Source organism: Hemiscyllium ocellatum, chromosome X, assembly GCF_020745735.1.
Source record: "Hemiscyllium ocellatum isolate sHemOce1 chromosome X, sHemOce1.pat.X.cur, whole genome shotgun sequence".
In the NCBI taxonomy this organism is placed as follows: Eukaryota; Metazoa; Chordata; class Chondrichthyes; order Orectolobiformes; family Hemiscylliidae; genus Hemiscyllium; species Hemiscyllium ocellatum.
The window spans coordinates 16133657-16160448 of record NC_083453.1 but is presented as its reverse complement, the minus strand read 5'-3'; the positions used below and the strand labels follow the sequence as shown (position 1 = coordinate 16160448).

The following is a 26792-nucleotide window of genomic DNA, read 5'->3' as shown; positions in this document are numbered from 1 at the left end:
TGTCTTTGAACTGAACTGAACTGAATTTATTGTCATGCGTACTGAGGCACAGTGAAAAGCTTTGTCTCGTGAGCAATACAGGCAGATCACATAGTTAAGTAGCATAGATAAGTAAATAATACATAGACAGTGGCAAAAACCAAAACACAGGTACAGGCGAATGCTAAGAGTTTGAGAGGTCCATTCAGTATTCTAACAACAGTAGGGTAGAAACTGTTTCAAAACTGACTGGTGCGTGTGTCCAGGCCTCTGTACCTTCTCCCCGATGGTAGAGTGTGTAGAAAAGCATTACCAGGATGCGATGGATCTTTGAGAGTACTGGCGGCCTTTCCTTGACAGCAGGCCATCTATAGATGGGAGGTTGGCCTTTGAGATTGCCCAGGCCGAGTTCACCACTCTATGTAACCGTCTCCAATCTTGAATGGTACAGTTGCCATACCAGTGGTGATACATCCAGACAGAATGCTCTTGATGGCGCATCTATAAAAGTTGGTAAGGGTATTCGCCATCATGCCAAATTTTCCCAGCTGCCTGAGGAAGAGGTGACATTGTTGGGCCTTTGTAACCAGTGCGTCCACATGAAGAATCCAAGAAAGCTTATTGCTGATGACCACTCCCAGGAGCTTGACACACTCCATTCATTCCACCTCTGTGCTGTTAATGTGTAAGGGGGCATGAGTAACATCCTGCCGAACGTCAGCAGTAATGAGTTTCTTGGTTTTGCCAGCATTGAGAGCTTATGCTTTAAGGCCCTCCTGAAAACCTACCAAACATTTGATCGTCTGATGTAATGTCTTCCTATGTGGCTTGGTGTGATGTTTTACAATGCTCTATTGCAGTGTTTTGGGGTTTCTTATTTACTTATGGAGCACTTCCAACATGAGTTGTTGTTGGACTGCCAATGCCGCTTGTATAGTTTGCATGAATAATTCCTCAACTAACAGGATGTGAAGCAGGAGTTTGGAGAACTGTTCTAGTGATTTAAGGAAAAATTTAAGTGAGGGGAAAAAGAACTACACAGGAGAAGCATTTCGGGGGCAAAAGGGATTGCTTTGTATTTATCGATGCCAGTCATTTCAGTTTGAATGGTACAAGAGAGTCTCTTACTCTTTTGCGTTGATGTCCATCGCAGACAAAGTACAGAATTAAATAGGTTTTGGCTATTATCAAGTGTAGACCAGCAGAATGGAAACTCAAAATCAAACAAAAATAGTTTCCTCCACATTTAGCCCTCCCAAGAAGAATGGTGGCAATACCATCATGCTTCCTGTAATCTTGCACACTTGTCTGTTCCTAATTGATGTTTTCCACAGCAATTGAAGAGCATCACCAGTGAGAAACCTGCCCTTCTGTTCAATGCCTTTTGTCTACTATGGTTTCTAGGGTCTCTTCCTGGACTGTGGATTATATTTTTGCCTCTATTTTAGCCACCAAGTCCCCTGAATCATTGCTCTTGAATGTCTCATCCCCCATTTACTTAATATTCCAAGACACCAAACCCCACCTCTTTGATTTGATTTATTATTGTCACATGTACCAAGATACAGTGAAAAGTATTGTTTTAAGTGCTAACCAGTTATATCGTACTTTACGCAAGTACATCAGGTAAATAGAACAGCATGCAGATTTGCTCCTACGTACTATCCATTAAGGAATTCCATAACCATGAATGTTTCTCAAAGATCATCACCAGTCATACACCTCAAATGAGAGATTGGTCCTGTAGGACTACCGTGACTTTTTATGCCCAAAATCCTCACTGAGTGCACTACCAAAGTGTTATTACTAGATACTGTTCAAGTATGCAAAAGCCAGAATGGCATATGGGAGTAAGACTTAAATGGGGACCAGCATAAGGTATTTTTGAGTCCGTGGTACACAAAAAAATAGCTTATGCAAAAAAGAGTGATTCGAAAGACTGTTGAGATACTGGTCTCCATCCTTGCTTTTATATTTGAAACACTAATGAACTATTGGTGTGGTTACTTGAAGCTCTACTGAGACCTTAGGTAGAATATTGTATTCTGTGTTGGGTGACCCAATTTAGTGTGGATATGCTGACCTTACAAAAGATCTCGTGGTAATTCATCAGGATGTTACTGAGGGTGAGGGAACCGATTTATAATGTGCTTAAGAAAAAAGTGAGTTATTTCCTTTTTCGTGATGCTGAAGTTGAGGGATGATCTGAATCCTGCAGGTACTAGAATTCCGGAACAAACTGGCAATCTTGGGATTCAAGCCAAATAGGTTAAAAGTGAGTGTGAACTGTTGTTATAGCTTATCATAGTAACCAAAACCTGCCGCTTCAGTGTTCGTGATTGGCGAGGGAATGAAAGTAAAATCGGAACAGTGCTCATGCAAACTGCATTCTAATCTAGGCATTTGATTCGTATTTCCTGACGTGAGTTGTGGACCTTGGAAGCAAAAAAAGTGTTTTGTTTTGTTTCCTTTCCTTTCATTCTATAGGAGGGACGATGGCAGTTGGGCAACTTACTATTGGTGGTCCTCTGGCGCAGACATCAGGTGCAACTGGGGAGTCATTTCCCAATGTATGTCAGTCACCGTTTCTAGAAAACAGGTAAACTTTTTATAATCTGTTTGGGTTCAGGTTATTGTTGAAAGGTTGAAGTTAATAAATGGTCTATCTTGTAAAAATGTTTTCCCTTCCTCTCAACCACGCAATATGTAATGCTAATATTTGAACATATTTAGGCTGGCACAGTGGCTGTGGCTCGCACTGCTGCCTCAGTGCTAGAGGACCTCGGTTCAATTCCATCCTTGGGTGACTTGTCCATGTGGAGTTTGCATGTTCTCCCCATGTCTGGGTGGGTTTCCTCTGGACACTCCAGCTTCCTCCCACAATCAGGTGTGCAGGTTAGGTTGAGTTGCTATGAGAAATGCAGGGTTACAGGAGGATAGGTCTGAGTGGGCTGCTCTTCGGTGGGGTGAGGTGGAATCAATGGGCTGAATGGCGTACTTCCACACTGTAAGGATTCTGTATGAATTAGGAATAGGAGTAGGCCATTCAATCCCTCTAACCTGCTCTGCCAATCATGGCCTGAAAGCCAGAGTCATCCCAACACACCTTTTATGCCTTAAAGAGCGCTCCAAAGAGATTCAACTGTCCGAAAGAATAAAATCCATCTCATCTCTGTCTTGAATAGGAGGTGCGTTATTTTTTAATGGTGTGTCTCAATCTCTTCCGCAAGAAGAGCGCATCCTTTCTGCATTCACCCTGTCAAGTCTCCTCAGGATCTTTAAGACACCGCTCATTCTTCTAAATTCCAATGCATACAGGCCCAGCCAGTCCACAACTTTACAAATTATGCATTAACTATCTGGATGTAGGAACTGCGGGCATTGTTGCTAAGTATGTAGGTGGCGCAAAAATAGGTGATGGGGCAGGTAGTGTTGAGGAGGAGAAGAGACTGCAGAAGGATGTCAACAGGCTCAGGTTCAGCAAAGAGGTTGCCATTGGAATACAGTGTGGGGACATGTCAGTTATGCACTTTGGTAGGAAGAGTTGAGGCAGAGACTATTTTCTAAACTGGGAAACGCCTTGGGAATCTGAAGCACAAAGAATCTTGGGTGTCCTAATGCAGGATTCTCTTAAGGTTAACATGCAGGTTCAGTTAGCAATTAGGAAGGTAAATGCAATGTTAGCATTCATTTGAAGAGGGCGAGAATACAGAGAGGGATGTACTGTTGGGGCTACATAAGACTCTGGACCATGAATGGAATTTTGTGTGCAATGTTTGGCCCAGTATCTAAGGAAGGATGTGCCGGTCTTGGAGCGGGGTCTGGAGGAGATTTACAAAAATGAGGTTGAAGGTCTTGTCATGTGAGGAGCATTTAGAGGATTCTGGGTCTGTACTCTGGAGTTTAGAATGATTGGGGGGTTGATGTTATTGACATTTACATAATACTGAGAGACCTGGATAGCGTGGAAGTGGGGATGATTTCACTAGTAGGAGACTAGAGCCCAAGGTCTCAGCCTCAGTGAATGGACAACTCTTTAGAACGGAGATGAGGAGGAATTTCTTCAGCTAGAGGGTGAGGAATCTGGAACTCATTGATGCAGAAGGCTGTGGAGGCCAAGTCATTGTGTGTATTTAAGACACACATCAACCATGATCAAATGGCAGAGCAGATTTGATGGGCTGAATGACCTAATACTACTCCTATATCTTTTGGCCTTTTCTCCTGTTGGAAATCAGATCCTGCTATTCTTGGAGTCTTCACAAAAGTTTTTAAAAAAAATATCAAAGTAGACAAAGTCCATAATATACATGTCTGAGGTTACCAGAAAACCCAGTTTCTGTACTTTACAAGAACTATTACTTATTACAAATAAATAGACTCTAACCACAGATAAACAGCTGTGACTGTCAATATATGATTATTCATTGAACCTCTTAACCCCTTTTAGACACACATGCAACTTTTTAAATAAATCATGTTATGTGCAGAAGAGGTAAAAACAAAAATGGGGAAACTCTTCAATGGCATCAGTTCTTGAGACTTAATAGAGGGGTTTATATTGTTTCCCCAAGTCTTTCAGTTCTGAGTTTTTCCTGTGGGGTTATTTCACTTTTCAGGAGTCAGAGTGACTGGTTCACACATTATAAAAGCTCTCTGATTGCTTTGTTAAAAGCAACAACTGTTATGAGAAAAATATCGCTTTTTTAAAACTTCAGGTATTTTGGAGCAATGAGCATAACACCTCCCTTCTCTAGGTCCGATGGCTTCTTACTGTATCATTCACACCCACAAGTTGTTCAGCTACCAAGGACCCACTTGTTAATGACCCTCGGCATGTACAACTGGTCACAATTGTACAAACCAATCAGCTACTTGTTGTGGATTGATCGCAATTTGTACACGCTCCGATGCTATGCCATCTATTTGCACTTTCCCGCACTGCTTGCAAAGCAGCAGAGTAAGCATGGCTTATAATGGGTTCAGTAACTTGTTTTTAAAAAGTACAATAATTCCTTCCCCAGTCCTTCGTTGTAAAACAGTCCTTTTCCCAATTCAGTCCGCAATCAAAAATAAAGCAAAATGAAAAACATGCAGTCGTTATACTCCTAAGATAACCTATGAAGAATTTGTCTTCTATCAGATGCTGCCAGACCCAAATTTCTCCAGCACTTAGTTTTCGTTTCAGGTATCCAGCATCTGCAGTACTTTGTTTTGATTTCCTTGCTTTTATATTCCATTACACCTGCAATAAATTGCGACAGTCCACTTGCTGTACCTGCATGCCATCTTTGTGATTCATGTACCAGGGTACCCAAATCTCTCTCCTGCAGTTTTCTGCAATCTCGATATTGAAATAATATTCGGCTTTCTGTACTCTTCCAAAAAGGGCAGACTCTAATTTTCCCACAGCAATTGTTTTGCTCCCTTACATTTTCTCTATATTTCTTTAAAGGTTTGTGCCCTGTTCACAGCTTATTTTCCCGCCTATACTTGTAACTTTCTTTGCTGGACTTTCTTCTCTTGCTGCTGTTCACTGTCAGTCTCTTCGTTGCTTTCTGAGCACCCTTCTTGGTGACTTGTTATTTCTGTTCCTCAACCATAATGACAGTCAACTTTAGACATACAGCAAATTTAGCAACCATTCTTTCAATCCCTTCATCCAAATCATTTATGGATATTTTTATTCAACCTGTTCAGAAATGTTATGATACCTCTGGAGCAGGTTGGACTTGAACCCAGGCCATCTGACTCGAAGGTAGGGACAATGCCACTATCGCAAGGCCCTTCCAAGTCATTTAAGTAATTGGTAAATAATTGAGGCCCCAGAACTGATTCTTGCAGCAACCATGCCCTGCCAGCCTGCAAATGACCCTTTTATGCACACCATCTGCTTCCTACTTGCCAATCGTGTCTCACTCTGTGCTGATAGATGACCTCATTGATCCGCAAGCTGTTATTTTGTGTAGAAATCTACAATATTTCCATTGATTTCCCTCCTTCCTCAAAGAGCTCTAATAAATTTTCGAAACTTTAGTTTCCTTTCACAAAATAATGTTGACTATGCATAAAGGTTTTCTGAATATTCTATTATAACCTCTTTAATAGTGGTTTCCAGCATTTGCCCATGACAGATGTTAGCCCATAACAGCTTATTATTTCCTGCTTTCTGTCTCCCTCTCATGAATAGACTTAAGGGGTTAAGTTATGATGACAGGTTATACAAATTAAGCCTGTTTTCTCTAGAATTTAGAAGTTTAAAGGGTGATCTGATTGAGGTCTTCAAAATATTAACAGGAATAGATAGGATAGACAGGTAAACTATTTTCACTGGCTAGGGATTCTCGAACCAGGGGCGTAGTCTGAGAATTACCATTCAGGAGAGATGTTGGAAGCATCTTCCACAAACTGCAGTGGTTGCTGAATCAGTTATTGATTTTAAATCTCAGATAATTTTTTTATTAAACGAAGTATGAAGGGATATGGGCCAAAGGCAGGTATATGGAGTTAGGCTACAGATCAGACATTGGAGAAAGTAAGGACTGCAGATGCTGGAGAGTAAAGTCGAGAGTGTGGTGCTGGAAAAACACAACAGGTTTTTCCAGCATCCGAGGAGCAGGAGAATTGATGTTTCAGGCATAAGCTCTTGATCTCTTTGAATAGTGGAAAGTTCAAAGAGCTAAATGGCCTATTTCTGTTCCTGTATTCTGGGGAAACAGGAAATATGACTCCTAATCTGATGGGACCTCTTCAGAATTTATGGGGTTTAATAAAATTCAAACTTGTGTATCTACTATCTGAGCAGCAAGTTTTTTTTTTAAAACAGCCTAAAATGTTAGTCTTAGAAATGTGGTGATAGAAAGAGTTCCTGCAAGCTCTTGGTAATTAATGGAAAGAATAAACTTGTTGCTGAACTTTTTTTCAGTCTTCTGCCTGTCATGTAAGTGTAAAAATACACTGCTATTTTGGAGTCTCCAAGCCAAGCTATCAAGAAATCTCTCAGGCTGAATTTGTTTACCCGATGCAAAGTGTACCTTCCTCCATAATGAGAGAAACATTATGTTGACCGAAACCAGTTGAGCAATGAAATGAGATTCATTTTGATAACTTTTTTTTGTTTTGCAGGATGCAATGTTACATATGTCTGCTTCTACCTACTACCCCAGTGTCCTAGCAGTCTGTCTCTGTAAATACTCTAAATATTTAATAATCTATTTAACTGTGCCTTAATATAATTTAATTGCTGATTTTCAAGAGCTGAGACAGCAGTACCACCACCAAGTGTATTCAGGCCTACTGCTGGAAATTAACCATTCAAAATGGTGCATACTGATCACTTTCTGCTGTTTATTGTTTTACCTAACAGCACTGGCTTTAAAGATGGCTTTAAAGATGGTTTTGAGCAGACTGGAAAAATGCAGACAACCAGTCTACCACTCTAGACTCCAATAATTGAAATGCATGCTTGGTTAGTTAACAGTACTACCTTGGATTAGAATCTTTTGCCAAGCATTGGATTGATTTTCCTTCTCCAATATGTTATCTTGGAACCATGTTGGCTCCAAACAGACTGTTCACCTCAACCCCTTCCTCTAGGAGGATAGTATCTACTCAGTCAGTTCACTGTAGATGTTTTGCCTTTGCAGGGTGTATTGCGCCACTAGGCGATCCTCCTGATTAGCATAATGAGAAATGTAACTGACCCAAGAACATACATTGCTAGAAACGTATGATAACCCCATCTAACGATTGTTTTACCAATTGGCAATGTCAAGCTACAGCAATGACTGTTTACTAGTTAATAGCAAGTACTGAATCCTGGATGAAATGTTTTCTCATCATCTAGTTTTTCAATAACTGTCATTTCTAAGTTGTTACAAGTTATATATTTGACTTATTCTTTTTCAGCAAGATGTAAGATGCATTTAGGGCAATTTGCAAAATACTAAACAATGAAAATGAGTTATGTTTGTGTTAGATATTTTTGATTGATTTACAGGGAAAGGAGTATACCTTTCAGCCCAGACAGCGGGGAGCAACAGAGCCCGTGGACAACCCCTGCCACCCCAGCTACCCCAACCACTCCAACTACCCCAACCACTCCTACCGAGGGAGAAGGAGATGGGCTGTCCTACAACCAGCGAAGTATACTTAGATGGGAAAAAGATGAGGCTTTGGGGGAATTATCAACCATATCACCTGTTCTCTACGCAAATATCAACTTCCCGAACCTGAAACATGATTACCCAGGTATGATGTTAGACATAAATTCCAATTTAAGGGCTACTTCATGAATAAAAGCATGCTACATAGAATTGGCCATCTCATAGATTATGAGAATAAGTTGCTTTTAATCCTGCGATAGTTGGTAGTAATCTCAAATGGCTATGTAGAAGTTTCCTTTATTTGTTTTCTTTTTCGTTTCTCCACACCACCCCCCCCCCCCCCCCGCCGCCTCTCTCAAACCAGACTGGGCAAGTCGTTGTAAGCAGATCACTAAGATTTGGAGAAAGGTACCGGCAACTGACAAAGCACCATTTCTGGTAAGTGCTTATTTCCCTTTGATAAATTGTTGTCAGGTGAGATGTCAAAGTAAAGATTCATGGAATTTAAACTGAACTCAATCAGTAGGGAGCTAGTGTTAAATTTTACGTGCATTTTACTCTCCACTGTAATTGAGCTAGGCAGTGATGGGATATTTTACAGTTAACTAAGTAGCTTTGTATTTTTGACCAAAACTATTAGAGTACGTAGAATGGGTGTGGGACCTTGTGGTTTTTACATACATCCTAAAATTTGTTTTGATCAGAAACAAATCCACAGTGATGCATGCTTAATTCCTGAATCTCTTCCATTTATAGTGCATAATGCAAGAACGTTATCTTTCACCCATTTGGAGTTTAGCCAGTCTAAAGCCACAAGTGCTGTAAATTTGCCACCAATAATGAATGTGCTGGATCCAGATGAATGCTTGTATTTTGTGATTCTACTGTAGAGACCGGTTTCTAATAAGTTACTACTAAAGACTTGTGAAATATTGCATTCTGAAGTTTGACAGTTATCTTGTGTTTAAAGTCACAAAAACAAACTAATTTGCTCTTCAGGTCAGCACAAATGCATATTAAGCTCTTGAAACAATATTTGCCAAAACGAAAAGTTGATTTTGAGAAGAATGTGACCGTAGAATCGTTTTAATACAAATAACTTGAGATCTAGCAATTATAAAGTCATGTGAATTTGACCATGGGGCAAGCGAGTTGAAATTTTCAGGCTCCTTTTTTTTAAAAAAAAAGCAAACTTTAACAAGTGACTTATCCATATGATGGCAAATGACTTGTTTGGCGACTTAGAAATTACACCACAGATGAAGGCAGTTCCATCCAGCTCGTCTGTTTTTAACGTTTTTACTTGATGCAAGCAAATTGTTTTACTGCAACAATTCACATTTATGTAACACCTTTTTATTGTCACAGGCCGATTGCGAGTTTTAAAAAAGAATTCTCTCCTATCCTCACCGCCTGTCTATTGTCAGATTGTGTCTCAATTTCTTCCCCTTTTTTTGAGCGTGTTTCCACCATTCACTCTGTTGTGGGCAATAACTTTGCAAGGAACATGACATGCCACCAAGTTGGGAAAAAACAGATATAGGATTTATTTCACATGGACTTAGATGCTTTGAAACACAAGCACAGAAAGAAACCTATACAGAGTATAAAATCAGAAAACATAAATGAGATTGTTCAATTAATAATAACTAAAATACAAAAAAAAGAGAGAAATTGGGGCTTAACGGTGTCCTTGTTTTTACAGATGGAACCCAAAAATCCAAAATTGATATTTGTAGTCTGGAATTTGTTTGTGCTTTTGGTTGATTAGCTGGCTAGCTGGTCAGCGTTTGAGAAGTTGTTGGCAGTCTCTTCTTTTTAAAAATCTCTTGCAAAGTCCTCCTGAGCATTTGCCAGAATGTAACTTCTACTTAACTATTTTGATGAAAGAAAATTTGCTAATACAGTGCAAATTCAGGTTTTGGCTGCTTTCTACAGGCGAGATGCTTTTCTCTTGTAGCCAGAGTTAGCAATGTTGATATTCTGTGCATGGTGTACAGAACAATGCTGACCCTTAAACTGTCTTCCATTTCAAAGTCTTAAACTAAAGAAGGCAATTGGGCTCAATACATTGGACTGATGTGACCGAGACTCTTGCAGGAGGAACAGCACTTACCCTTGAGACAAATGCTTACATTGCAGATAACCCCAGGAGTTGATCACTGACAACCAACTAAGTGGAAAGCCATTGATACATCTTGTAAGATGGATGTGATTTGTGATTCAAGCGATGCTCTCGGAGGCAATTGTTATAATATGCTACAGAAATACAATAGTGACCATTCCAGTCTCATCAGGAGGTAGCTGCATCTTGATTGTTTGGATGACATTGACTTCAGTGAGAGTTCCAGAAGGTTATTGCCAGGTTCAGTCACATGTAGCAGCCATGTTTGTTGGCTGTTGACGGTTTTGGAAACAGGCATTCAGTAAACATAGATATGTATTAACAAATTTGGCTTTTACTCCATTCGTGGCAGTAGTTAAATATCCCAAGGCATTTCACAGAAACTTAATCAGACAGAGAAGGCTGACATTAAACAAATAAACCAAAGAACTGTCGGTGCTGGAAAGAAACAAAAACAAATAGAATCCCTACGCAGTGGAAGCAGGCCATTCAGCCTTTTGAGTGCACACTAACCCTCCAAAGAGCACCCCACCCAGACCCAATCCCCCATCTACCCCTGTAACCTTGCATTTCTTATGGCTAATCCACATAACCTGCACACTATGGGCAATTTAGCATGGCCAATCCACTTAATCGGCATATGTTTAGACATAATTAGAGAAAGCAGAGTTAACGTTTTGGGTCCAGTGACCCTCATTCAGAACTGACGTTAGCTAGAAAAAGATTGGCATTTTTGTTGAAGGTGCAGTGTGGGGAGGAGTAAACAATAGGTGGAGATGGAGTGCAGAGAGAGACAACAGCAGTTGGGTAGCCAAAGAAATGGGTAAACATCAGACTGAGAGAATCAATAGCTATTAATGAGGACCACTAATAGCTGAGACAGGATTGTTTGTGCTAGCAGCCCAAGTGGTATAATATCCTGGTGTGTGTGGTTTCAGGTAAGGAAATGGGAGAAAGTGTTCAGGTCCTAAAATTATTGAACTTAATATGGCGTCCTAGAGGCCGCTGACCCCAAGTGGAAAATGAGATGTTGTTCTTCCAGTTTGTGCAGAGGCATATCAGAGCACTGAATTAAGCCAGAGAAGCAGATGTTGGCCTGGGAGCAAGTTGGTGTTCAGGTGGCAGGCTACCAGAAACTCAGGGTCGTTTTTGCAGGTATTCTGCAAAGTGGCTACCGAGTCTGTGATTTGTCTCCTGGGTGTAGAGGTGAACCACATTGTGAGCAGTAAATACAGTAGACTGGATTGAATGAAGTGAAAGTAAATCGCTGCTTCACTTCGAAGGTGTCAGGGTCTTCGATGATGGGAAGGTGAACGGGCAAGTGTTACACCTTCTGTGATTACATGGGAAGATGCTTTAAGGGAGTGGGGAGTCGTTGAGAACGGCGGAAGAATGGATCACAGTATTCTGGAGGGAATAGTCCCTGTGGAAGGCTGACAAGCGAGGAGAGGGGAATGGGTGTCTGTGGTGCCATCCCGCTGGAGATTGTATGAATGTCAGCTAATGATCCTTTGCATGGTGGATGCTAATGGGCTAGCACATGAGGGCAAGGGGGACTCTATTAGTGTTGTTGGAAGGAAGAGAGGGTTTGACGGCCAAAGTGCCCAAGATCGATGGGACATGGCTGAGGGCACAGTTGACCATGGTGGTGGGGAATCCTCAGTTGTGGAAGAAAGTTGGAGAAGTTGGTATCATTGGAACAGATGAGACTGAGAACCTGGGAGAATGAAATAGGCTTTTCAGGAAGCGGAGTGAGAGGATGTATAGTCCAAGTAACTGTGGAAGTCAGTGGGTTTGTAGTGGATATCCGTGGCCGTTATCCCTATAAAATGGAAACATGTCAAGTAAGGGAAGGGAGGAGTCGGAGATGGGCCAGATGAAGGTGAGAGCAGGTTGGAAATTGGAAGCGCAATTGAATAATATATCCAATTCCAGACGAGAGAGGGAAGCAGCATGAATGATGTCATTGATGTATCAGAGAAACAGTTGTGGGTGAGGGCCAGCATAGCACTGGAACAAGAAATGTTCCATGTACCCACAAAGGGGCAGGCGTACCTGGAGCCCATGCAGGTACCCATTGCCACACCTTGATCTGAAGGTTGTGACTGGTGTTAAAGGAGTTGTTCAAAGTAAGATTGAGCTTGTCCAGGCAGAGTGTGGTCCTAGATGGGGATAGTTCAGGCCTTTTGTCCATGAAGAAGCAGAGAGTTCTGAGACCATCTTAAGGGGAGATGGGCATGTAAAGGGATTGCAAATCCATGGTGAAGAGAAGGCTGCTGGAGCTGGTAAATTGCAAATTCTGAAACTAATGTGAAGCATCGTGGGTGTAAGTGGGAAGGGACTCGACAAGGGGAGAAAATAATCAAGGTAGAAAAGAATACATTCTGTGGGGCAGGAACAGGCAGAAACAGAAGTCTGCCTAGGCGGACCTGTTTGTGGGTTTTGGGAAGGAGGTAGAAGTGGGCTATGTGGGGTTGGGGGACTGTGAGCATGGCGACAGTGGTAGGAGGATGGATGAGAGAGATCCCCTGATGAAATGGGATTAGTGATTGTTGTGGATGCAGTAGCTTGATCCTCATTGGTAAAGTCCTGGTCCAGGGAGAGAGAGGAGGTGGTGTCAGAGAGCTGCTGCTCAGCCTCAGCAACATAGAGGTCAGAATGCCAGGCAACAACAGCACCATCCTTGTCAGCAGGCTTGATTACCAAGCTGTTGTTGGATCTGAGAGCACAAAATGAAGTCAGTCAGAAGTAGATAGGTTCAGTGGTAATGGGTGTGCAGAGAAATCTGGCATTTTGACAGTTGGTTAAGTGAAGTGTGTGTGTGTTGGAGGTGGGTTGAAGGGGTGTAAAATGAGGTTTACCCAAAGAAATGGGCTGGCAGGCGAAGACGACAGAAGAGTCCAACGTCATGTGACTCAAAATTCATTTGAAATAGGGTGCAGAAGAATCAAACTAAGACCTTCACCATGTACAGAGGTTGACAACCTTCCAAAGATGGGGACAGTTAAAACAAATTACCCAAAAACAGTTTAAGGAGGCAAGGCAGTGGAGAATTTAGGGACAGAATTGCAATCTTGGCAATTGAATGCTTGTCTATTAATTATGGGCAAAGGAAGGTGAGTGTGCGCAAGAGTAGAATTGATGAAATCCTATATTCTAGAGAGGTTGTATACCTGGAGGAAGTTACAAAGATGGGGAAGGGAGTAAGGTGATTTGAAGACTCTGTATTAGTTCAGTAATGTGACCATGATGCCACCATCTGGAGTAGTTCCAGATGATTGGAGGATGGCAATGTTATTCCCTTATTCAAGAAAGGGATTAAGGATAATGCTGAGAATTCCAGACCAATCTTGCTTACGTCTGTGGTTGGCAAAGTATTGGAGAGTCAGTATTTATGATTACTTGGAAAACCATTGTTTCATTAGAGATTGTCAGCATGGCTTTGTGAGGCATAGGTCATGCCTTATTGAATTCTTTGAGAATGACAAAGTGCGTTGTTGAAGGTAGAACAGTGGACGTGGTATACATGGATTTCAGCAAGGTGTTTGATAAAGTTCCACATGGTAGGTTCATTCAGAAAGTAAGGACGCATGGGATACAGGGAAATCTGGCTGGCTGTTTGCCGAATTGGGTGGCCCATAGAAGGCAGAGGGTGGTGGTAGATGGAAAGTATTCTGCCTGGAGCTCAGTGCCTGTGGTGTTTCGCAGGGATCGTTTTGGGACCTCTGCTCTGTGATTTGATTTATAAATGACTTGGATGAGTAAGTGGGAGGGTGGATTTGGAAGTTTGCCCATGACACGAAAGTTGCTGGAGTTGTCGATAATGTGGAGGGCTATTGTAGGTTGCAACGGGATATTGACAGGATGCAGAGCTGGGCTGAGAAGTGGCAGATGGAGTTTAACCTGGAAAAGTGTGAAGTGATTCAGTTTGGAAGGTGGAAATTGAATGCAGAATATAGGGTTAATGGCAAGATTCTTGGCACTGAAGGAACAGAGGGATCTTGGGGTCCATCTCCATAGATCCCTAAGTTGCCACCCAAGTTGATAGGGTTGTTAAGAAGGCGTATGGTGTGTTGGCTTCCATTAGCAGGGGGATTGAGTTTAAAACCCACAAGGTTATGCTGCAGCTCCGTAGAGCCCTGGTTAGACCACACTTGGAATATTGTGTTCCATTCTGGTCGCCTCAATATAGGAAAGATGTGGAAGCTTTAGAGGGGGTGCAGAGGAGATGTACCAGGATGCTGCCTGGACTGGAGGGCACATCTTGTGAAGTAAGGTTGAGGGAGCTCGGGCTTTTCTCATTGGAGTGAAGAAGGATGAGAGGTGATTTGGTAGAGGTGTACAAGATGATGAGAGGCATAAATAGTGGATAGCCAGAGACATTTTCCCAGGGTGGAAATGTCTGTCACGAGGGGACACAGTTTTAAAGTGATTGGAAGAAGGTTTAGGGGAGGCGTCAGAGGTAGGTTCTTTACACAGAGTGGTGGGTGCATGGAATGCACTGCCAGCGGTGGTAGCAGAGTCGGAGACATTAGGGACTTTTAAGCGACTCTAGGATAGGCATATGGATGATCGTAAAATGTAGGGTATGTAGGTTAGTCTGATCTTAGAGTAGGCTAAAAGGCTGGCACAACGTTGAGGACCGAAGGACCTGTACTGTGCTGTACTGTCTTATGTTCTATATTCTACCTGCTGCATATCTTGTTTCTAACTTCTGATTATGTATGTTTTTTTTAAATCGCTTCACTACTTTCTTCCTTGACCAGATGCCATTCTTACTGATGCATTGATGTGTTTGCTCAGAAATGCAAACCGCTCTATTAAAACAATGCGCTAATAACATTATATAAAATTCACATCTCGTGCAAAAGATATGGTTTAAAAGATTAGTTGCTGCGCACCATTGGTGAAAACTGAAGGAGGCTTGATACGGTGCCTGCAATTTTTGGATATTATGCATCATGACTTGTGCTAGCTTTGAAGTTGTGTTATGGATCCATTTTGTCCTTGAGATGAATTGATAATGGCCTGTTCATTCCACAGATCAGCTCAGAGGGCCCTGTGACTGAAATCATCTGCAGGTCACCTGTTCCATACAGATTTCTTTAGATGACAAATTGTTTTGATCTTCAACATGCTGTTTTATATCTAACTTCTTTCTTGCTTTTCAGCAAAAGGCCAAAGACAACAGGGCAGCTCAGCGCATCAACAAAGCACAGAAGGTAATTTAGCTTGGGTCTTTACCTGGAGCGTGCCTAAATTAATTGTTAGTTTAATTAGAGAGTGTTTGAAATTGTCTCTTGTGTTTTTCATGTGTTATTAAAGGCAATATGTATATATTCGCAGCTTTAGATTGTCCCTTATACAGTATTAATATAATATATATTTATATTATTACCTTACTTTGAAACTTGTTTGAAGTGCTTCACATTCTCTGAATTACTTTGAAGCGTCTTGACAGTCCTTTGTGCTCAAGGGTGACCTTTGTTGAAAGGTGAATTCATCCTTCATTTTTAAACTTTCATCAGGATTCAAAAGATTGCTTCTGTGTATGCTTGCTCTGTTTTTGCCATTTAAAGGACAACAATGCATTAGTTCTTTTACCAGCTGTCAACATCATGTAACTGTGATTACCTATTGTAATTTCACTATAATTGTGAAAATCTATACTTTTAGCTTGTGTTTATATATTCTTGCATCTTTCTCATTATTCACTGTGACATCTTCATTTGCATTCAAGAGCCAAGCTGACTTGTCCTGATCAGTCCTTTCCCTTCTCCTGCACCTCTCTGAATAAATTAACCCAACATATAAGGAATTTTTCTTTTTGTTTTCACAGCAAGTTGATATGCAAGGTAACAGGCAGCCCAAAATTGAGAGACCAGATGTAAAACAGGATCGTAAACCACCCCGTCATCTGCAAACCTTGACTCAGAATACTGCAGTGAGCAGTCTCACTTCTGCAACGTTAGTTGGGGGGAATTCCAGTTCACCAGCAGAACTAAGGATTGAAGGTTTACGCCAGAATTCTACTTTGTACGGTAACAAATCATTTACTACCTCGGCCAATGAATTTGTGAAATTGCAGTCAGCAAGCCCATCGTCTACAGACTCCAACAGTGATTTGTTTCCAAAACTGCACATGCAGTCTCCAACTGGAATTGTAGCCCAGGATCCTTTTGGGCATTCACTCACACCATACCCTCAGGAACCAAACGTTCAGTCTTCCAGTAATCCAAGTCAAGCACCAGCATGGAACAGCCCCCATCACCAATCGGGTGTACCTCGTCCTGTTGTTCCAGGCCGACCACAGCTTGTTGGTTCTTCGGAGCTGCATTCTACAACAGCAGGCACGTCACACCATCAGCTCCCTTTAACTCCTGACTCTTACCTTCGATCTAGAGTGCTTGGTGAGTCGCATGATAGCCACACAGTTGATCAGCCTTTAGGAAGTCCAGGGTTTCGTTCATCGCAGGCAACAGATTGTTACGCGAAACCAACTGAAACTTTAACGTTACCATCATCAACTGGGGAACAGTTAAGGCGACTCTCAGATTCAGAGGTTGGAGCACAACACACCAGAAATGAACAGTATGCAGGAGTCATGAGGCAAGATTTGAGTGCAAATTCCTTGGCACTTTACAGAGCTGCAATGTTGGATCCAAGTATGAATGTACGGTCACTCTCTGATGGGAGGGACAGAGATATCTTCAAAGCACCTTTAACTCCCAGATCATCGTATATGGACCAAACGCCCATAGTACCTACTCAGCGTTCTCAGGAACTACACCCTCAGTCTCAGGGTGTCTCACCACAAACTCAGACAGATTTGTACAGGCAGTCTCCTTCTACACCATTTTCTGATCCATATCATCAACCTCCTTTGACACCACGGCCATCTTCTAGTGAAAGCTGCTCTCCGCTACCTCCTAAATCTCTCCCTTCTGATTCTCTTTCCAGGGTCCCCATGAGTCCACAGTCTCAGTGCAGTTCACCATTGACACCCAGGCCACATTCCAATGAGACATTTTCTCAGTCTCCCATTGCTTCTAGATTCCAATCACCAGATCCTTATTCTAGGCCACCTTCAAGAGATCCTTATGCTCAGCTTCACAAGCCACAGAGACCCCAAATGGTTGACACAGGATTTAAATCCTCACCAGTGCCTCACGGGCAACCACCTGGTACAATTCCGCATTCAGCAATGTTTTCTCAACACACTGACAGCTTAAAAACAGCTTATGTAATGCAGCCTCAATCGCCAAGACCTCACTCTTTTGATGCATGTTCCAAGACGTTTACCAGTGCTCAGCCACAAAGTCCATTTCCATTCACTTCTTCACCAGGCGATATGGTGAAAGAAACCCATTCTCAGCAGTCAATATCTCAGATGCCGCGAGCAAATAATTTTCCACAAAGTCACCTGATGGGCAGCCAGCTCAATACAAATGATGCTCATTGTCCTCAGCTCAATGCCAGTAATCAGTCAGGACTTCCAGATTCAGCATCTATCACAAGAGATGAAACTTTCACCAGTATGCCTTTACGGCCATCCTTGATCAAGCAGGATACACTACCTTTGCAGCAAGATTGTTCGTACCAAACTTCAAGCAGCCGTTCAGTGACTGATTCATCTCCATCAGAGAGAAGCAGTGAGAGTTCCACACCGGTGCATCCCCCGGCATCTCCCAGCAGAGATTTGCATGAGCTTCCATTTAACAGGGGAACACAAGCTGGCAATCTCAGTCAGACAGAGCTGGAGAAACAGAGACAGGTTAGAATTTGTAGTATTCCACGAAACTGATTACATATACTTGCCAACTGTTATTTTAAGTTAGAATTATTACACTTGGTTATAGTTAACTGTTGCAATCGCAGGTCACTGGGAAGCAAGAAGATAATGAAACGTTATTAGTGTCAGTTGTGGCTAAATGGCTGTGATTCTGTCCTGTTTCATTTCAGAAGGTTGTATGTTCATGTTATACCCCAGACAAAATTGTTGCACCACCTGAGTGATATATTGATTATGAATGTTAAACCAAGGCCCTGGTTTCCCTGTCTGGATATAAAAGATCTCGTGGCACTATTTTGAAGAACAGACACATTTCCCCAGTGGTTTATAATCAGCAGTTACCCCTCAATCTCAGCTGCTTTGTCCCCCAGCAATTATGTCAATTGTTCGAATGTGAGGGCCAAACATAAGATTTGCAAGTTCGCTGGTGCCACAAAACTAGGTGGAACTTGAGTTGAGAATGCAACAAGGCCTCCAAGAAGTTTAAACAGGCTTACTGAGTGGGCAAAAATTTGGCAGATGGAATATATGGAAAAATCTGAAGTTTTCTACTTTAGAATTCTTTACTACAGTGTGCTGTGGAGGTTCAGTAATTGAATATATTCAAACAGACTTCTGTTTATTTCTGGATATTGAAGATGTAGAAGGAAATGGGAATAGTATGGGACAAAGGCATTGAGGAAGATGATCAGCCATGATCTCATTGAAGGACTGAGTAGCCTATTCCTGCATCTATTTCCTATGTTCCTTCCACTAAAGCAGATCATCTGTCATGATTAGACTTTTTTTTTTTAATTGGTGAGACCTTGCTCTGCATAAATTAACTGCCAAGTTTCCTACCTTACAGTAGTGACTAGACTTGAAAAGATTTATTTCTGAATAGCTGTGGAGGATATCCTGAGATCTCAAAATTTGATATGTAAAAGAAAAGTTTTTTTTCTCCCCCCATTTGAATATCTTTTCAGTTAACTAATGCTGGATCCTTGTTTGGGGGCGTTCTTAATATTCCTTTGTGCAGTCTGTTGTGGGTTGAGGTGATCCAAGTGATCTGTTTTTTTAAGCATTGACCAAACTTGCCAGTTGCTTTGAAAGATAGTAGCTGAAAATGTGTTGCTGGTTAAAGCGCAGCAGGTCAGGCAGCATCCAAGGAACAGGAGATTCGACGTTTCGGGCATAAGCCCTTCATCAGGAATTCCTGATGAAGGGCTTATGCCCAAAACGTCGAATCTCCTGTTCCTTGGATGCTGCCTGACCTGCTGCGCTTTAACCAGCAACACATTTTCAGCTCTGATCTCCAGCATCTGCAGACCTCACTTTTTACTTGAAAGATAGTATGCTGGACAGCTTAGAATTTAACTTGCATCATCTCTGGACTATAAACAATTGCTATAATTGCTGCAGCTTAGATCTCTATTTATTTAATGAAAAAATGACAACTTTTGTTGAAATGCAATTCCTTTAAGTATCTTTGTCTTTTCAGCGGCAGAGATTGCGTCAGCTTTTGATCCGTCAGCAAATACAACGGAATAACTTACGTCAGGAGAAAGAACAGGCTGCTGCATGCGGGGGAGGCACTACTACAACTAGTTGGTCGCAGGAAAGTTCAAGCCAGCCCCATGAGCTACAGACAAGAGCACCACCTCCATACCCCCTCTCCCAGGTATCTACTGATGTTGGTTGTCTGGTATTTTAAACAACTTCCTGTACTGTCTCCTTTTCATCAATTAATATCTGGGCTGTTTTTTCACTTTCTGAATTAATTGATAACATGAATTGTACTTAGTTGAACAGTTACGCTTAGGCTTTTCATGTGTAGGAGCTTGTTTCTCCCGTTCCCCTCCAATGTGTATTCCGCTGCTTCATTTTAGAAGGTAAAATCTTCCACGTATGTGAATATTCATTGCAGATCCTTCTGAAGCCACCTCTGTCCCAAACCTGACCACTTGGCTATAGTTAATCAAATCATTTCCAGATCTCAGATGTACTAAGGTGGAGTTTGAAGTTTGATATTCTGTCATATTGCAGTTATTGAGACAGCGCAGCATTTGCAGTTTATCTTGGATTTATCAACCATCGTATCACAACTCCGAAACATCATGTTTCAAAAGAGCAAATTCGCAGGACTTCAAAGTTCATCGCTCCTGAAGTACTCGGGAACAATTGAGACAGTCATTATGTGGATCTTATGGTCCTCCAAGTAACAATGAGGCAACTTGCTCGTTATTCTATTTTGGTAGTGATAGTTGAGGGAAAATATAAGCGAGGTCATAATCTAACATTTCTGGATAGCTGTAAGAGCTTTTTACTGTAAAGGATCTGGCAACTTAAACTGCTTTAATTTACTTTTGCAGTACACAAGTTGATTTTTTTTTAAGAAATATAAATCTTGATTTTTGCTTATTGTAGGATCGGTCTGGCCTGAGAGGGCTAATCCCTGGCTCAGGAAATGGAAGACTAATAAATCCGGTGGTCATAGATAAACAGCGATTGTTTCCTCAGGATGAGAATCTGTGTAGGCCTCCACAGCCAGGCAGTACCCCTACTGGTGAAGTAAACACTTCCAGGTACTTGCAATCTAACTAATATCTATTTGTATTTAAATAGTTGTATATACTGGTTAACTTGGTAGAGCAGTCTGCTAAAGTATAAGGAGCTAGCTGAAAGTTTAAAAACTATCTTTGTCGCTATGTTATTGGCCGAATTAGAAAAAAGGGCATTGCTGGACCTAGTGCTGGGAAATGAAATGGATTAAAGGTCTGTGGGGTTGCATTTGGATGAGATCTTGACTTTTGAATTCGGAATGAAAAAGAGCAAGAAACAATTCAAATCGTTCTAAGTTGGGAGAGGTATTTCAATGTGGTGAAAAGAAAGCCGGTTAGGCTAAAATGGAGCTGGAGATTGCTTCATAATTTTTTTTCTGTCAATGGGTAATCCTTAAGGAACAGATGCTTCAAATGCAAGCTAGTTCATTCCAACAAGGGTAAAGGAACCAAAGCCAGGGTCCTTGGATGGTGAGGAGGTTGGAGGAGGGGGGGGGGTGGGGAAGGGGAAGGGAGGAGGAGGAGAGAGAGTAGAGATTATGATGAAGCAAAAGTGGAAATCATGTTCCACAGATTTGATTGATCTTTGAATAGGTGACCAAGAAGATAGGTGAAGGCAGAGCGATAGACGTTATCTACAACGACTTTAGGAAGACCTTCAACAAGGTTCCGCATGGTAGACTAGTTAGTAAAGTTAGATCACATGGGAATCCAGGGAGAGCTAGCCAATTGGATACAAAATTGACTTGATGGTAGTAGAGGGTTATTTTTCAGATAGGAGGCCTGTGACTAGCAGTGTGCCGCAAGAAACAGTATTGGATCCGCTGTTGTTTGTCATTTATATAATTGATTTTGATGAGAATATTAGAGGCATGATTAATAAGTTTGCAGATGACATCAAAATTAGGATAGTGGATAGTGAATAAAGTCATCTAATAGTACAACGGGTCCTTGATCAACTCGGTCAATGGGCTGAGGAATGGCAGCCAGATTTTAATTCCGATAAATGTAAGGTGTTCCATCTTGATAAGAAACCAGGGCAGGACTTGCAGAGTCAATGATAGGGTCTTGGGGAGTGTTGTCGAACAGAGAGACCTAGGGGTGCAGTTATATAGCTCTTTGAAAGTGGTGTCACAAGTAGACAGGGTGACAAAGAAGACATTTGACACGTTCACCTTCTTCGGTTAGGGCATTGTGTATTGGAGTTGGGATATTGTTACGGCTGTGCAAGACATTGATAAGGCCACATTTGGAGTACTGTATACAGTTCTCGTCGCGCTGCTATAGGAAGAATGTTATCAAACTGGAAAGCATGCAAAAAGAATTTACGAGGATATTACACTGACTAGAAGGTTTGAGTTATAAAGGAGAGACTGGATAAGCTGGGACCTTTTTCCCTGGAGCATAAGAAGCTGAGGTGTGATCTTTTATAGAGGTATATCAAATCATGAGGGGGTGTAGATAAAGTGAGTAGCCAGGATTTTTTCCTCAGGGTGGGGTAGTCCAAAAGTAGAGGGCATAAGTTTTAGGTGAGAGGAGTAGGATTGAAAAGGGACATGAGGAGGATGTTTTTCTCACAGCAGTGAGCTGCCAGAGGAAGTGAGAAAGGCTGGTACAATTACAACATTTAAAAGACATTTGGACAGGTGCATGGATGAGAGGGATATGGGCCAAATGAGATTAGCATGGATGAGTTGGGCTGTTTCCTTGCTGTATGACTCTACAAACTGTAACAAAGGAGGATGGGTGCTGAATGTCAGCCTTCAGGTGGAAAATCTGCTCAAGCACAATCTGTCTACTTGAGAGATGGAGAAAAATAAGGCAGGCAAAGTGAAAGCATGCAAATACTGGAAATGCCCAGGAGTGAAATGTCCGCATGTGGAGTTCAGAGTTGGGTTCATATTTCAGGTTGATGATCTTTTCGTGAGGATGGGATATAGTCTAAATGCCCTGTTCTGTTGATATTTTGCATTGTTGGATTTTTTTAAAATCATTGGAGATCAGATTGAAGGTTTTTGGAATGATAATATTAGATTGCAGGGAATTATATCCTTAATATTAAATCATAGAGAAATTGGAATAATTTCAGTGTGCCAATTAGGAATCCAGTCAAGGTAAAATGGAACTGAAGATTTGCAGGAAGGAAATGTGAGGTAAGAGTGCAATCCCAACTGGTGACTGCAACAAACTTTCTGTATTACTAAGGACACTTGCACTTTCTATAGATGTTGAGGTTGGATGAGTTTTTTTCCATGTTCCCTGAAGTTGTTAGTCACTAATTCTTTTAAACAAGTTGAGTAAGATGTTATTGCTAGGATCTGTTCATTAATAATGTCATAAAAATATTCCCGTTTTAAAGGGAACTCTGACTAAAGATTGCTGCTTTCCATTATTTATATCCACAGTTGCATATTTTTTTCTAGACAATCAGGAGTTGGTAACCCGCAAGGATTTCACCCAAGAAGCTTACCAGCTGCTCAACAACAACAGTGGCAGCAGCAGTTAGCACAAAGACTTCCTGGACAGACTCGTTTCCAGCAACCTGAGGCTTTGCATGTTAGCAGGCCTGCAATGACCATGCAAATGAACAACACAACTGGACTTAACCCTCGACTTGCCACTCAGATCACTTTTCAAAATGCACAGCAACAAATTGTGGCTTCACCAATTCCTGTGAGCCCTCAGTACATAGAACTGAGACACAATTCCCAACGCTTACCCATTGCTGCCCAATTGACACAACGTGCTCCCCAGCCAAGACCGCGTCTTCCACTACCAAATCAAGAAATCAATCAGTATGTGCACCAAATGCAAGGATGCAAGGTCATGTCAAGGGGTCCAAGTACACCTTTGTCGCAGTCACCAGTTGGGATTGCACTCTTACCCCAGCAGAATATCTCTGCTCAGTTGCCGCCATCTCCTCAATCAGTGGAAGTATCAAATGCCCAACAGCATATCCAAACAAAAGAGCCTTTAGAATCTACTGCACAAGTTCAATCACAACAGGTGTTTCAAACTACTTCATCGACATCATCCTCTCCTAGTTGCTGCTCAGACAATTTGAAAGACAGCTCTGTATCCTTTCCACTTAACTCTGTCCCATCGATGTCCAGTGTAGTTACAGAGCATGCAGATTTAGATCCTCGGAAAATCCCTTGTGATGATTCAGTAGAAAAAGCCTTAGATGAAGAACTTGACTCGCCTAAAGAGCTAGATGAAGAAGATGACCTTGCCAATCTGAGTCTTGACCCAGACAGTAAGACAGATGATGAACTTGGTAACCTTGATAACCTAGAAACCAATGACCCCCATCTAGATGATCTCTTGAAGTGTGAAGAGTTTGATCTACTGGCCTATACTGACCCTGAGCTAGACACAGGTGACAAAAAGGACATTTTTACAGAGCAGTTACGTTTAGTAGAATCTGCAAATGAGAAGGCAGAGGAAGGGCAGGATATTCTAGCTCATCAAGATGCTGTAAACCCTGCAATTAAAGGTACGCTCAATAAAGTTAACAAATCTGATTTGGAAAAAACGGCAAAGGGAGATGAGCGTGAAAAAACATTGCCTAAATCCGATATTGTTGCAGATACACTGCCTACATCCGATAGGGTTATGTGTGGATCAGTGAATAACGTCACTTCAGAGACAAACAGTAGCAATCAGTGCAGTGATCCAGTTAACAGGGCCCCATCTACTGACGATCCTCCCAAACCTACTCTTGATCTAGTACTGAAGGTTGAGGAGAATATCTCCAAAAATTCAACCTGCCAATTTGTAGCAAACACAGCTGATGCACAGACAGTTTTGATAAAATCAGAAAGTCAGTCAAAGGGAAATGGTGAGAGAGGGGCAGCATCAGTGCTACTCAGTATTGGAACTGGCCTTAGTGTTAACGTAAGTGTAGCGCAATGTCATAGCACTGAATGTACTACCAGTGGAACACAAACTACTGCTCAAAGTGGTACAGTTGCTTCAAGTGGTCATGGGACTGCACATATTTCCAGCAATGGTCATTCTAACTTGGATTTAGAAAGTAAACCTTGTACATCTTCGGCTCAGATAGTGTCAAAGATACCACTAGCTGCCCAGTCTAGACCAACAATGGATAAACTTGGACTAGACGAGATGTGCCATCATGTGTCCAGTATGGAACCAAAACGTCGATCTGTGGATGACCTTGTTAAGGTAGAGAGTTCCCTGGAAGCAAGTGAGCTTCCACTACTCCTCCATGACTTACTTGAGCAAGAGAAAATGGAATTGCAGCAGCAACAATTGGGAGGATCACAGTGTATACCACCGCAACAACCGCAGCAGCATTCAACACCGAAGGCTGTCCAAGTTCTGCAACAACTTGAAGTTTCACATCAACAGAGTCATCCAGGACTTTCTCAACACCTTTCAACAACACAACAATCTCAACACCTTGAGGGGCCATCACAAAATTTAAACCTACCACAACAACATATCCTGGGAGTGATACAGCATCATCACTTGGGGATCCCAAGATCTCTTCCATCTTCCCAGCAGCAACAGTTGACAGCGTCACAGCAACGGCTTGGAACCTCACCACATGTCGTCATGTCGCAGCAGCAGCAGCAGCAGCATGTGGCAACAGGGCAACACACACCGCAGCAGTTGGTGGCTACGCAACAGAATCAGCATATGACCTCACCACAATTGCTGTCAACTCAGCAGTTGGCTGTTTCGCAGTTGGGCATCATGCAGCAGACTCAGCAAGTTGTGATGCAACAGCAGCAACAATTAGCCAATGCTTTCTTCCCAGATACAGGTACAGTAGGTCATGAGCAAGCTTGCAAATAATTTCTTTTTGGTTGTCTGGAATTGGCTGATGCACTAAATTAGCAATATAATTGTCTGGATGCTGCTTTGTGTAATTCATGTGGGTAGTAATAGGTTTTCTATGTATCTAGGCCATTGTTCCTGCTGCACGCAGCACCAAAAAAAAACAAGATATACCAAGTCATAAATCTTGTTGTTTATGGAATCCTGGTCTGCGCAAAATGACTGAAGCACAGTGACAGTAAATGCAACAAAGTAATTCATAATGTGTGAAGTGCTTTGAGACTTTTGAGAGAAGTGATTATGCACTACATAAGTGCAAGTCACTGTTTTTTCCCCATTATTTTCAATTGTGTTCTTAGGGTGGTGGTCTTGTGTTCATTATTAAAGTTCATTTTATCTTTCCACCATTGCAATTTCCAATGTTTGATTTATTCAGACTGAATTTCTGCTTTGCACTGTTGTTTAGTCAAGCTTCATTTTTTTTAGTGATGAAAATTATGTAATTCAATAAGAATTTGAGCAAGTTGCCATGAACAAATGGCTGCCGTTGTTACAATTACCATCGCGCTGTAGAAATAAAAAAGGGAAACTGTAATTATTAGATAATATGCAAGGCAACATTTAACATTGTAAATAAATCTGTCCTTCTCGAATAACTAGGGCTAACTGCTGATGGTCAACTGGTTCGATTCTTGTTTCCTTGTATTCTGGACCCATCACAGTTCAGTCATAGTTCATTTTGTTCGGTCACCATAATTCTTTCCATTCCTCATCCTCGACTAACTGTAGGAACGTTGCCCGTTTGTTATATTCAAAGGCAAGCATACACTGTCTTCATGTGAAAAATGTCGAGATATTGTGGCTAGGTGATGCAAATGTGGACTCCGGGATCTCTGATACTGTACTAATACAACATTTTCCAGGGAATCTTTGGTGTTTGCAAAAGTTTTGAGTTATCCTTTGTTCAGGTGTAGGTTTGACAAAATAGCAATGTACATTCCATTAATCAGTTGCATCCAGATTTTTGTATCGCTTTTCAGGAAGATTTATACTGAGAGATAAAACACAAAACAAGTTAAACTAGTGCTATTCCCTTTCAAGTGGGGCATTCAGAAGAAAGAAAAGGTATGATGTTTAGTTTGTTTTTATAGAAGGAAAGTTTTTACATGTTGATTGTAAAAGTTGTCCAATCAGCTGTAATGTTACTCCCATGACTGTAACAATTTTTATGTTAGTTGATAGAGTGGTTAGTCCTGTATAATGGGTGTTATGTGTTCCTGCAATTAATGTCTGTGGACTCCCTGCACCTACTAGCCAAGACTATCCTGCTGCATGCATGCTCAGAATTCAGGACAATAGACAATAGGTGCAGGAGTAGGCCATTCAGCCCTTCGAGCCTGCACCGCCATTCAATATGATCATGGCTGATCATTCCTAATCAGTAT

The 26792-nt window shown here is 41.6% G+C and overlaps 1 protein-coding gene across 9 annotated transcripts in view; it reads left to right on the top strand.

Annotated features, from left to right (window-relative positions):
• kmt2d (lysine (K)-specific methyltransferase 2D) overlaps window positions 1–26792 on the top strand; it is a 248665-nt gene that overhangs the window by 140743 nt on the left and 81130 nt on the right. For all 9 annotated transcript variants that reach the window (XM_060821028.1, XM_060821029.1, XM_060821036.1 and 6 more), the window contains 8 exons: window positions 2467–2578; window positions 7979–8229; window positions 8449–8522; window positions 15381–15431; window positions 16049–17983; window positions 19482–19661; window positions 20408–20565; window positions 22965–25333. In XM_060821028.1, coding sequence (XP_060677011.1) covers window positions 2467–2578; window positions 7979–8229; window positions 8449–8522; window positions 15381–15431; window positions 16049–17983; window positions 19482–19661; window positions 20408–20565; window positions 22965–25333 — 5130 coding nt within the window. The remainder of the gene's footprint in view (window positions 1–2466; window positions 2579–7978; window positions 8230–8448; window positions 8523–15380; window positions 15432–16048; window positions 17984–19481; window positions 19662–20407; window positions 20566–22964; window positions 25334–26792) is intronic.